Source organism: Hippocampus comes, unplaced genomic scaffold (assembly GCF_001891065.2).
Source record: "Hippocampus comes isolate QL1 unplaced genomic scaffold, H_comes_QL1_v1.1 scaffold9, whole genome shotgun sequence".
Taxonomy (NCBI): Eukaryota; Metazoa; Chordata; class Actinopteri; order Syngnathiformes; family Syngnathidae; genus Hippocampus; species Hippocampus comes.
The window spans coordinates 1,648,603-1,662,155 of NW_017805275.1; the positions used below are offsets into that span (position 1 = coordinate 1,648,603).

General features: G+C 39.2%; 1 protein-coding gene across 6 annotated transcripts in view; it reads right to left on the reverse strand.

Annotated features, from left to right (window-relative positions):
• Window positions 1-13,553, reverse strand: part of atp8a1 (ATPase phospholipid transporting 8A1) — a 116,091-nt gene that overhangs the window by 30,785 nt on the left and 71,753 nt on the right. For all 6 annotated transcript variants that reach the window (XM_019869885.1, XM_019869883.1, XM_019869884.1 and 3 more), the window contains 2 exons: window positions 9,467-9,650; window positions 6,116-6,226 (listed from right to left, as the gene is read on the reverse strand). In XM_019869885.1, the coding sequence (XP_019725444.1) occupies window positions 6,116-6,226; window positions 9,467-9,650 (295 nt within the window). The remainder of the gene's footprint in view (window positions 1-6,115; window positions 6,227-9,466; window positions 9,651-13,553) is intronic.

A 13,553-nucleotide genomic window follows, 5' to 3' on the forward strand; every position in this document is an offset into this window, starting at 1 on the left:
TCGTTTGGGATGAAAGTGGGAATTCTGCTTGAGGAATCACATTCACTAAAATATGTGCATGATTGCAACCAGGAAGAGTGCCATGAATTGAAGGAAACAGAGCTGATTGGAAACAGATTGGAAACACGAGAACAGTAACGAATATATCGGATAGCTCTCAAATAGACGCCATGCCCAATAAGTCACCAGCCGTGTCATCCATTAAAAACAAATAAAGATTGCATTAAAAAAAAAAACAGACACCTTTTAAGTTCATCTTGCATCATTTGGAGAAAGCGTCTTGAATGTGATATGCTATTTAAAAAAACAAAACAAAAACAACCCCCCCCCAAAAAAAAACATACTGTCATGGCCGTGCCTCAAATTGACGTGCACACCAATATATCAGTGGGCACGTCATCCATTTGCGATGACTAGAGGCCTTTCTCAATTAAAACTCCTCCCTCAAATCGAAAGAAATTCCCTTAAATTTTCTAATAATAGTCCATTTATTTTGTTTACACTTGGTGTCAATTGTAATAATGTTTAACTTTAATTCATGAAGGCGGCTCGGTGGACGACTGGTTAGCGTGTCCGCCTCACAGTGCAGAAATGCAGGGTTCGATTCTGGCTCCGGCTTTCCTGTGTGGAGTTGGCATGTTTTCCTCGTGCCTGCGTGGGTTTTCTCCGGGTACTCCGGTTTCCTTCCACATTCCAAAAACATGCGTGGCAGGTTAATGGAACACTCTAAATTGTCCCAAGGTGTGAGTGTGAGCGCGGTTGTTTGTTTGTCTATGTGTGCCCTGTGATTGGCTGGCAACAAGTTCAGGGTGCACCCCGCCTACTGCCCGATGACAGCTGGGATAAGCTCCAGCCAGCCCCGCAGCCCTTGTGAGGATAAGCGGATCAGAAAATGGATGGATGGATTAATTCATGAATCAGTACAAATAACGGCCTCCACCAAGTTCATTATTCAAAAGAGTTGCTGTAAATAACAGTTTCTTTCTATGTATTTGTATTCTCTTTTTTTGTTGTTGTAGTTGTTTTTTTTTTCTTCAACAATCTCCTATAACACCTGAACTTCCCCCCTGGTGATCATAAAGCATTATGATCTACACAAGAGGATAGGATGCATGAGTGGACATTAATCATGTGCATTCCACAATGCACGGCCACAAAAAACATTGCCACTGATTCTTTGAGTTTCCGTAGTAGGAATGTAAACTGGGAGTGACGGGAAGCACATGCCAGGACAAAGCTCAACCCGTTAGTGTGACAAACTGGTGCAATGTGTTGGATTTCAGGGTCTGACAATGTCTCCTATTGTTTGCTTGAACCCCCTGAAGAAGCAACACGTGGCGAGAGGGGCACGAAGCTCATTTCCACAGCGAGCGACAAAAGCAGCGCGAATACGACGATGCAGGCCCCGCAGACACGAACGACCCAAAACGTGGTTTTGAAAGGCGAGGAGCTGCAGTCTGACTCTGAGGAGAAGACACAATGTTGAGAGGAATTTCTGACCACGATTCATTCGATTGTGGTCTGAGGTCTCTCGGAGTGTTGTGGTTCATTTACAACAGGAGGCCAACTGTAAAAGGAGAAAACCATACACGCAGGGAAGTGGGGGTTCACCAGTGCATGTTTGAAACACATCGCAAGTCGTTTCAGAATATCTTCAGAGCATGTGGGAAAACATTTACCTGGATTACATGTGATTAAAAGATGGAATGCAAACTACAAATAGTAAAAAAATACAAAAAAAGTGTCACTGATCGTAACTGTTAAAACAGGGTGCGGAACCAGTGGCTTTTAAGACCATCTGAACCGGACCACCAAGCAATGCTGAACCCAAACGTTTCAAAACAGTTTCTGTTAGGGCTGAACAATTTAGAAAAAAAATGATCAAGTTGCAATTTTTTTCCTCAATATTGCGATTAAGATTCAATAGGTGATTATTTTTTTCAAGGTCCTGTCACCCTGTATTTTTAAACAAACAAGCAACATATTAATCTCGATTATAGTATCACATTTATTAAAGATACATGTTTTGGTCTCATAGCTTATGCCTACACTAAAACAAAGGTAAATCAACCATGAATTAATAAGAACGATTACCGAAGGTATCTCAATGCATTTGCTACAACAACTTTACCAAATTCTAGTGTGCCGTGAGCATAAATCCATGAATCATAAGTCTGATTACAACAATAATGCAAATGTGTGGCTTTTCATTATTCATGAAACAATGATATGCAAACAAGTACACTGTACTTCTTAAGCAACAAAGCTTATCTAGACACGATATACAAAGTAAAACCATACCTATACCTCTCTCTCTCTCTCTCTATATATATATATATATATATATATATATATATATATATATATATATACAGTATATGTATATAAAGCACAACAAGTGACTGAAATGAAGCAGTTTTTTCCGCCTTTGTGATTTGAAAATTATATTCTGCTGTGCAACGTCAATTTGAAATTTGAATTTGATGAATAGTTCAGCCCTATTTTCTGTTGCACTAATGAGAAAGTGTGGTGAAACAGTGAATCTGTGATAAAAATAATCCAAAAATTGGAACACACAAATGCTCACAACACGTGTGCTCCTGTTCCCTCATATTTTTCTTGATAAATTTAGCATGGCCTTCGGAAGACTTTCTCCCACTTGACAAGTGGTGCAGATCAAAACATCATAGCACCGTGGCTGATAGGATGCACTTAACCTATCTTGATTCTCGCTTAGAGCTTTGAACTTGCAATCAGTGTTGAGTTCTGCTGTGTGTCACAAGCCATCCGCGGCATTCCCATTCATCTTCAGTGATATGTGAGGAAAGCGAGCTGAACAGCGCTAACTTGGCAAACCTTCACGGTGGTCTACGCAAAACAAAACAAAACAAAACAAAACAAAAAACAACTTGGTAATGTCTCTGCAATTTCATGTAAATCTTCCATATATTTTTCCTCTCATGCCACGTGGAGTTCAAATGACCGTTCACGTAGGAAGACTTCAATTATTATTCATTATTCAGATGAGCTATATCGGAAGATTTTCGTTTTCCCCTCAGCGTTTGCTTTCTGTCCAGCTGTGTTGAAACTGGCCGCATGCGATGCTCGTCAGCAGAAGCATATACTGTACACGCAAAGTTTCCATATGTCATTCGGTTGGGTGTTGAAAAACAACTGTCGGAAAAATGTCCATGTAGTCATACCATGAACAATATGTTAAAAAAAAAATTACAAATCCTTAATTAAGTAACATTTTAAATCCTTCAACATTTAACAACATAAAATTAACTGCCAAACCGCATTGTTCATTAAGTTGATTGGTGTAACAGTAAGAGTAATGCAGCAGCTCTCTCATGCGCCCTTCACGTGTCGAGTTGTATCGGTGAGGAAGCAAAATATTTGCAGCTTGGAAACACATACCTCGGGTCAAAGGTTTCAAACATGGATAAATCCCTGCTTTTGATTCTGCTCATGTTGTGTGTTTCTTACCAAGAAATGAAGTGGTTAGTCACTTGGGAAGAGGACGGGTGGTGGTGGTGATGGGGACATCAGAAAAGTAACTAAGTATAGCAAAGCAAGCAAATCGCTATTTTGGCAGCAATGACTGTTTTTGTAAAGTAGCTCCTCTCTGGTTGCACCCATGTTGTTAGTCTAAGACTGAGTGATGCATGTCAGCAGGAATGAGCCTTTGAAATCCGAAAGCGGCGAAAAAAAAGCAGTTTAAAAAAATTTGCCCAGTCAAGTAATCCGTCCACTTTCAACAGTGCTTATCCTGAAGAGGGTTGCGGGGAGTTGCTGAAGTCTATCCCAAGTCATTCGCAGGGCACATATACAGGCCTGAGGATTTCACGGTAATGATCATTTCCGATAGCATGTCGTTTCCGTGGGATCATTTGTACGGGACCGAAAAATCGTTTCCCATAAAAATCACCGCGCAATAGTTGACTGCACGCGATAGAATCTCTCCTGTGTGATCAACGCGATTTCACTGTGCCTGTATGTGTGATTGTGGTGTGGTGTGTGAGTGTGTTTCTTCTATTCTACGTTCATTTTGTTTTTATGAAGTGGTGAGGGGGGCAGAACAGGAAACATTATGTGTGCATGCGCGTTGCTATTTTAGTCTGCACGCTGAGAAAGCACGTGGATGATGGATTGAGATGGTGGCGAAAAAAAAACACCGAAAGGGTTATTAGTTACGACATTTAAGAAGTGAGAATGCCAGTCGGATTTTTCTTTCGAATCATCTGAAGAAGGGCGTATTACCAAGCTGTCGTGTGACGTATGCACAAAACACAAAAGAGAAATATGACGGGAGGCATGATTCTGAGGCAAGTATTTGAAGTTGGTCGTTCGCTCTAAAAGCTAATCGCTATGAAAAATATTATGAAACACTCTTAGTTATTCTATAATTTACTAGTTGTAGACATGGTAACTTTATGAATAAAATAAAAAATTGTCACAAGGTGTAGTAATACTAATGTGAACTGTTGGTAGGCCTAACGATGACGTGTTGTAGATTCTTTAGTCAAATTGATAGTAGATTACACAGTGCATCGTCTTGGGGTTGCAAAGAGGACGTCATGCCATTTCAATACGATAAGTCTATATGTAGTAATAAGGTCTTTTTTTTTTTAAAGATTCATCACATGATTTTAATCATTCAATTACTATTATATGCTTTTGTATTAATAAAGGGGGTGAGTAGCCATTGATATTATGTTTAGTTACATAAATAGTACACACACACAATCATGTTAACAGTGTCAGGTTTACTTGTGGCCCATGGTATACAGCCAGGACTGAATTACTGTGTACACATATGTTTTACTGATGGCCACAGTATTTATTTGATATTGAATAAACATTTGTCAGTATGAATCTTGCAATATCTCAAAAATTTACTGAACAAAGAAATGATAGGCTGATTAGAGTGAACTTCAGAATCGTAACTTCGGAAACTAAATATGACCTTGCTACATAATTACTTTCATAGATATTTAGTGGTCAGTCAGTTAAGAGGTCATAATGTTTTATTATAAAACACCACTGTGTGTAAATATGTACATGTGTGTATATATATATATATATATACACACACACACACACACACACACATACTTGCAGACAGTGGTTCCTCTACTTATGAACGTCTCTTCATACGAAAATCTCTATAAAGTTCCTTCAGATTGGACAGCATTTGGCTAATTACTGCTATTTGCAGGCTTTATATGCTTGTGGATGTGTTTTTTTGAAAGAAACGAGGCAGTGTGGACACATTTTGCCTACACAGAGAGCGGAAAATATTTGGTTTAAAAAAAAAGACCGTCTACATTTGTATAAGGCCAAAGTCATATCATTCAAGTATGAAATCAAAGTCTGAGGTCTGAATTCACGAAAGGATTGTGTGGCTTTTGGGTGGCCCTAACCGGTAAAAGTGTAACAAGTCAAAAGTGTCTAAGTCATAAAGTACATCCAGATGGTGAAATGCTTTACTAACTACAAGGCCAGGCAGAATGTGTCTGTGCGGCAGTGGTATTTGCATGATTTTAAAGAGGTTATATGCATTTATTTGGCGGAGAAATTACTCATCTCGATGCAAATGAGACCCATTGATTTAAAAAAAAAAAAAAAAAACTGTAATTCACTAACACCAGCACTAATAGCCCCACGCAGTCTGAGCGAAGCAAATAACGTCTACGGAAAGCTGGTGCAAAATTGCCACTCCTCTGTGAAGGCCTGAAAAAGCAGTTGCATGGAGAAGGCATCATCATTGAAGGCCGAGCTGCCCCTCCCTGTACATAGATAAGGTACTGTTGCATAGGGCTCCTTCCGCCATGGGCGGGGCGCCCATTTTGTATGAGCATCCCGCATTGCGACAGGTGACCAATGTAAAGGAATGCTCCAACATGTTGTAAATTACATTACATCAAAATATGACATGGAATGTTTTTTTTCTCTATATTTTCCGTCATTTCTCAGCAAACATTGTTTTGAAATCAAAAGTCGTTTTCATTTGATCTTGGCGGAGGACTGCACAGTGCTTGGCAACATTCTAGTTCAAGCACATAGAACTTTCCATTGCTTTAAGCATGTTATTATAAGCTACAGTACTTACCTCTATGATGTAAAGGACGATGTTTTTGTAGAAGCAGTACAGGATGCATTTGGCTACACGGTTGTAGTTCCAAGCTCCATGGACCAGCAGAAGATTCTTCAAGTATTTGAACTGCGTGGGGAGGGGAGAGGGATGGAAAGTGAACATGTTTGCTTTGTGTATACAGTACATACAGTATCCAATGGTCCTTAACAGACAAGATGTTGTGAAAGCCACAACAGCAGTGTCTCAATGTAGGAAAGAAACATCAGGAATTTGTCATGTCCTAACAGGGAGATGGGAAAATAATAGCCCCCCCCCCCCCAAAAAAAAAAAACACCATGCGGGTATTCAAAAGTTCAGTGTAGCCGTTACATGACTTCGGAATGATCCTGCAATGAGCACGCCTGTGGTGAGTGTAAAATTACAGTGTAATTTCTGGCTGATAAGTGTGATTACACTGGAAATGGCTCAATGGCCAGCCTGAAACAAATTACATGTGTCCTTTCGTGTGTCCGAAAAAGGCAGTAAAACAAACAAATTATCGCTGGCATTGCAATGGTGACCCTGAATCCTCAAAATTACCTTTTTGACCAACTAGGACATCACTTAAGTCAGCGTGTGCACTTCCCATTGAACACATTGTCAATGGCGGGTTGAAAAAGCATGTGGGAAGGTTAATATTTCCCATGTTGGCCACGCTGGCAAAGGGCCAATCTAGCTGATCAAAATCATCCCACGGGAACCTCCATAAAAATCTCTGGCCTTGTCTGGGTGCAAATTGAATAATCCCACAATTCTCCATGCAGCCAGTGATGCATATGATTGGTTACACTATAATCGTAGCATCGCTTGCTTGTTGATATTGGAAAAAAAAAAAACGTGTTGCTGGTGTTGCCATGGTGACCCTGAAGTATATCATATCGTTGCCAGTAATAATTCTGCTTCCCCCTAATTGTCCAAATATTACTGGAGAAGAATTTGAATTTTAGTTTTCACATACCCACATCATTCGACTATGGTAAGTTAAATATGGGGGGACCAGCCAGGATGACTTGATAGTTGCGTTTGCACAAGCACCAGCTGCCAATGCTAGTTTTGTTTTTTGTTTTTTTAATTCTACCTTTGGTTATGAAATCAAGAAAATAATTTTGCACTTTAAATACATACAAAGTGACCGGGACACATTTTATGAAGTACCTAAGACTACAGTCATTTCCAACAACATAAAAAACTATTACTTATAATAAATACAAAGTTGAATTCCACTTCACAGTTGTCGGGGGAGACTGAGAGGAATACAAACCTTTATTTTCTGCACTTTGTTTTATACAAGTGTTTGCATAGGTTCGGTAACATCACGTTGAATTGCACAATTACACCGACGGACAATTTAATCTTCAATTTACCCAAGAGGCGTGTTTTTGTAACGTGGGACAATGAAGTCAGAGCACCTGGGAAAACTCTGCAATTGGCCGTAAACTTCACACAGGAAGGCCAGAGCTGAGATTTAAACCCCGAACCTCAGAATTGTGAGGCACACATGCTAACTGCCCTAACATATTTTCATGTAAATAGTAAAGGACAGTTGACTTTTGACTTGTACTGATATAAAACTGAAATAATCATCTATGACAGTTTACCCAGACCGTGCTTTACTTAGATTTTGAACAGCTTCCCAGGTTGGATTTCACTTTTCCAGTCAGCCAATTATAGCTAACATCCAGCAATGCCAATACTGTAGAGAAAAAATATAAGTTAAAAAAAAAAAAGACTCTGGAAGTGTAATTTAATTTGCAATGTGTATTATAAGAGGCCACCTGTCTTTGACACACATAAACCTTGAACACGTAATGCGGAGTGAAGTGGGGAACACACTCAAGCCTCTTGAATAGTAATTGCACGCTCAAGGACAGAGCACGCACTGTGTTGTACACAACTATCGCTTTCCCATGTTCCCCGGCCCTGTGGCGGCAATAGAAAAATGTTGCATTGAATGGTGTTCTGTGTGTAAAGACACGAGTGTTTTCGTTGCGCTCGGGTATCGCATGTCGACAGACAACCTGCCTTGGAAAGTACAGTACGTGTTTACATTGTGAATTTTGCCGGAGTAGGTTTGTGATCTAGTTGTGTGGGGAGTTCGGTGACGTTTGGATCCGTGTTTTACAGGTGTTACCACTTCACTGTATAAGCTGATGCCCGAGCAGACAAGAGAGCTTTTGTTGCGCACAAAAACTATTTCAAACACAAACAACACACTTGACAGTTGCAATATCAGAGAAAGTTAACAAGGTCATACTTTAAACTCTTTGGAGTGTTTGTAGCTGAATGTTGTTTTGGCTTTGAGGTTTTATTTAATTTTAAATTGATTGCTCAATGTGTTTCATGGATTGTACATGGCCCACGAGCCATAGGTTGTCCCCCCCCATGCCTAAGGGCCTCACAAACATCCGACCATCCATATTCTGTAGAGCTTGTCCTGATGAAGGTCACAGGTGACCTGGTGTCCATCCAACACGGCTTTAGGCAAGAGGCAGGATACACCCTGGACTGGTGGGCAATCAATATAGATGAAGAAATATTCACACTCACATTCACGCAACGATTTCGAGTCTTAATTGAACCTAGCATTCATGGTTTAGGAATGCCAAAGAACAGGCAAACGCCACATTGGCGGCCCGAGCAAAGATTTGAAACCAGAACCGCTAGGGTCATGATCCAAGACCCATTAAAAAAACTAAAATTAAAAAAAAGGACCTCAACTTATATTGGCTTTTTTACATTCATATTTTATTCGACTGAAACCCCTCTCTGCCCACATTCTGATGATGTTTGTGCCTCAGTTATACTCTGAAAGGAGAACATTTATATGTAGACGTGCATCCTACAAATATATTCTAACCCCATATTGATTTTTATTGAATGAAAAACATATGTATTATAAAAAAGAAAATAAAACGAGAAGAGATTTTAGTGTTTCCTCCCCATTGACGAAAGGCCAAAATGCGCGGATGTAGATGACAATGTTCCCCACATTGTACTGATAGAGATCCATGGTCAGATCTGGGGAAAATATTTGGGAAAATCTGAATGTAATTAAAAAAAAAAAAAAAAAAAAGTCTGAAACCGTGAATGGGTCTCCTTGGGACTCTACCCAGTTTATGGTACTGTATTACTGTATACAGGAAATCTATACAAGTATATGAGTTGTTCACCAAACACATCAAGTTACAGAATTAATCAACTCAACTATATTTTCAATGATATTGAACATTTGAAAAAAAAAATCTAAACTTGAATAATAGAAGTGATGAGAAAGTACACTATTCATTTCGAACGATCACTGTCAGGCTCCGAGACCGGTTCACTCACCTGAGCAATGGAGTAGTCAGAAGAGTTGGCGGCCTGCAAGCCCTCGTTGCCTGAAATTCCCACTCCAACGTGGGCCGTCTGAATCATCCCGACATCATTGGCGCCATCACCGATGGCCAGCGTGATCACCTTCACTTGCTTCTTCACCATCTCCACCACCTCTGACTTCTGCAGAGGAGACACTCTGGGGGGGGGGGGGGGGGGGGGGGGGTGAAGAAGGCTATTGATTTTGATTTATACACTCTTTAAAGTCGCAAGATCAGGCATTGTAATTAGTCTCAGGTTTGATAAATCATATAACGTGCAAAATTGATCGATTGTATTTGTATATCCCCCATCCAAAAGCCACAAAATGAATTGCATGGGAATTCAATGTTTTGCAGTAACAATCCAGGTTTTGCCCAGTTAGAAGATTAGCTTCCACAATGTTTGGGGTGCGCAATAAAGTTTGTTCCCGTTTTTGCACAAACGAACCTTTGGTAAATCAGCCTCTAAATTTTAGAAATAAACCAAACAAAAATACAAAACAAAAAATGAAAAATGTGTCACAATATGACAAGGGAACCTGATGCCAAATGAGTCATATTAGTACACATATGAGTCTATATGTTGTCATCTTAAAATTTAACGGTCCAACTTTGACATGATGCCAATCCGAGACAGCTATTGATTTGGAACAACAAGAGACTTGTATTTGTTTTAAGTCGGTACTACAATTTGAAGTGAAAAGTCAGCTATTTTCACCAAATGGACTGGAATGAACCAAACCAACACCTCTTGATTTCCTCCAGTTGTTTGTCCTTGAATGACTACTTTAAACAATCTGTTTTTGTTTTTCGGCACTTGGCATTAAACTAAAGCAATGTTATTGAAATATTGCGTGTTTACCTCAAGTGTTTATTGTCCTGAGAGAATATTTACATCTTATTGCAGCAATTATGTTGTCATAGAATTGCAGGATTCTCCCATGAGTGGAAGGCCGACATGATTTTCTGCCAAAAGTCTCCATTAGTCCCCAAGTGCTTGTGAATATGATCTGACTTTTCAGAAGAATTTATGTTTCAAATTTCAGCATGCTGTCTAAAACTGTGGTGGGCTTGTAATTGGGCCGGGTTGACCTCCTCTGTATGCTCTCCCCGAGCCTATTGTTAAACATACAGCTGTACAATCTCCATGCATTTCCTAGTGGATGGTTTTTACTGTGCTCCGAGGAGCTTTGAACACCGTACATGGTTTTATGCATTCATCTCCTCTGCAAGCATTTATTTCCTTTACCATGTTCGTGTACTCTGTGTGCCCTTTTTGGATAATGTCACATCTTGGAGATACAGAAGTTTATATTTATGGATCACTCAGTTTCCAAAGAGTCTTCCGTCAATATCAAATAGTCTACATTAAATTGAGGTTTTTGAAAATTTCAATCTCTCATTAAGCAGGATGCATGTGAGACTTCAGCAATTCAAAAGATTAGCTCTTGGTCTGGGTTGTTGTTTTTTTTTTTTTTTTGTTTTGTTTTGTTTTGTTTTTGCAAAACCAAAACATTCCAGTAAAATGGTGGTTAGCTATAACTACAGCATTGGATACAACTTTAGGCTGCCTCACAAGGGCTCATGTCAGCAAACATCAACAAATCAGAATGTTGCTTTTTATTAGTTTGTGGCTTTTTTACAACACTCATTTCACAACAAGAAGCAGCGTTAAAACAGACTGTTAAAAGAAGGGCTTTATAACCATTTAGGGATGTGTCTGCCACATGCATGGATCACCATATTAGTGAAGTGTTTGAATTTGGCAGCTTCATGTGAAATAAAAACACACTCAACATTTCAGCTATCAATGTACTGTCGTTTATCTTCTTGAAAAATGTGACATGCTTCGGTCAAGGTACACTGTGTGTATGATGTTCACAGTTGGACCTGGAACACATTATTTCAATTGATTGTTTCCCATGGGAGGAATTGTTTCAGAACGTGAAAAAAATGGAGGTCAACCACCATCCCCGAAGGTTTCAACTGGACTATTTCACCATCACTACAAGACGCAATCATTAAAAGTGGCTCATTTACGTACAGCACACTAGTAGCCATTGTTAGTGACACAAGAAATGTGTTTTTATTCTTTCACTACATATTCACACAGATTGTTTTGCGCTACAGATCCTGCATATGACTGTTGGGCCAATTGGAGGTGCCGTGGTGGGAAATCCATCAGATTCATGCTCAATACAGTATTATGACAACGAGGTGAAGAAAAACCATAGACATTACTTGAAATGTTAAGGTAAAGGTTTGATTAAGCTCTGGTTAAGCTCATGGTTCCAACTTCAGGTCATAGACCATGTAGGTACATGGTGCTTGACAGCTGAAGTACTTCCTGTTATTGATATGATTTGGCCAGGTCAACAGTGTCCCTCAATAATGTTGCAAGTTGACATTCTCAGTTCTCCTGCGACTAGAAAAACCAGGGGTGTCAAACTCATTTTTGTCGGGGGCCACATTTTAGTTACTGTTTCCCTAGGAGGGCCATTATGACTGAAACCAAATAAAAAAAGTAAATAACAACGGTTTATTCAACTGTTGTTTAAGTTACTGTAATGAGGGGTTTGGTTACAAGAAAATGCTTACAACATGCCTCTTATTTATTACATATGAGAATTTTAAATTTTGGTAGAGATTTTAGCAAGCATCATGCAAGTTGACATGCTTGATTTGCTTCCGCGGGCCACATAAAATGACAAGGCGGGATGGATCTGGCCCCCGGGCCTTGAGTTTGACACCTGTGATATTAAATCCATGTTGTAAAATCAGATGAAAAAGTTGATTGCGAAACGTGGCTCCACGCAAGGAAACTTCTGCATTAATGCTAAAGAAATTTGAACATTAATAAGAATCTAACAATTCACCAAAGTTAAAAGTTAAGATTCGACTTGTATCTTGATGTCTGACCCAATTCATTTGAATGAATATATATATATATATATATATATATATATATATATACGCACACACACACACACACACACACACACACACACACACACACACACATACAGTACAATAATATAATTGTTATATTAATGTATTTATAGCGATATTATGTTTAGAATATAATTCATTCATATAATCAATCAAATCAATCAATCATAGCAGTCAGACTTGATTGGGCTTGTATTTTCTTCCGTGCCCCATTTAATTTCTGTTCGAATTTAGGACGTTTCTTCTGGTGACCTAAACTAACATAGACTGCATGGTGCGTAATTCCAGGGTTCTTAGTAGTAGTAGCCATGTTTTCTGTGCTTCTCTGCTCTACTCTCCTCACATAGTTGAACTAGCATTGGCATTGCCTACTCCAGTCAGATGATTGTCACCACAAAAAGCATTTACATGGCATGCAGTTGGAGGAGGCTTGCTGCAGAAAGGTATCTTCAATCTAGCCTGACGTATTTTTAAAATGAACTTAGCGGTATTTATCTTCATACATGGCAATGGCGAGTGATGAAAAAAGCGGAAGGGGCGTGGCCTGGACGGGGGCGTGGCCTGGACAGGGCGTGGTTACTTACAAAAGTGGCACTAAACATGCTGAAGATGAAGTGTATTAAATTTACACAGTTTGAAAATTGAACAGAAAAAAATCCCAAGATCGCCACTATTCTTTCAAGTGAAAATTTGTGCAATTTTGCCTATGCATTCCTGGTGAGCACCAATATGTAACTCCAAATTTGCTGCTCAAAATCAAAACTAAAAAAGTAAACACATTCCCTGCCATATTTAAGATTTGTTCATGACTTGTATTCATAAAGTGTTGTGTAAATGTGATAAAAAGCTGTTGATTCTTACCTCATACAGTGATAGTGAATATTTATTATGCATACAAGTTATTATGCATAACCGTGCTTTATTATCCAAGACAAAACGTGAATTATCAATATGAATATAAAACGCAAATAAAAACAAATAAATGTTATCATGCTGTTGCTACAAATGCATACCAAATAAAAGTGAAAATATCATCCTCGTATATTTGAATAAAAAAGTATATACATCGGAGTGTACCTGTCTATCGGCGAGGGGCGTCAGTGGAGCAGATT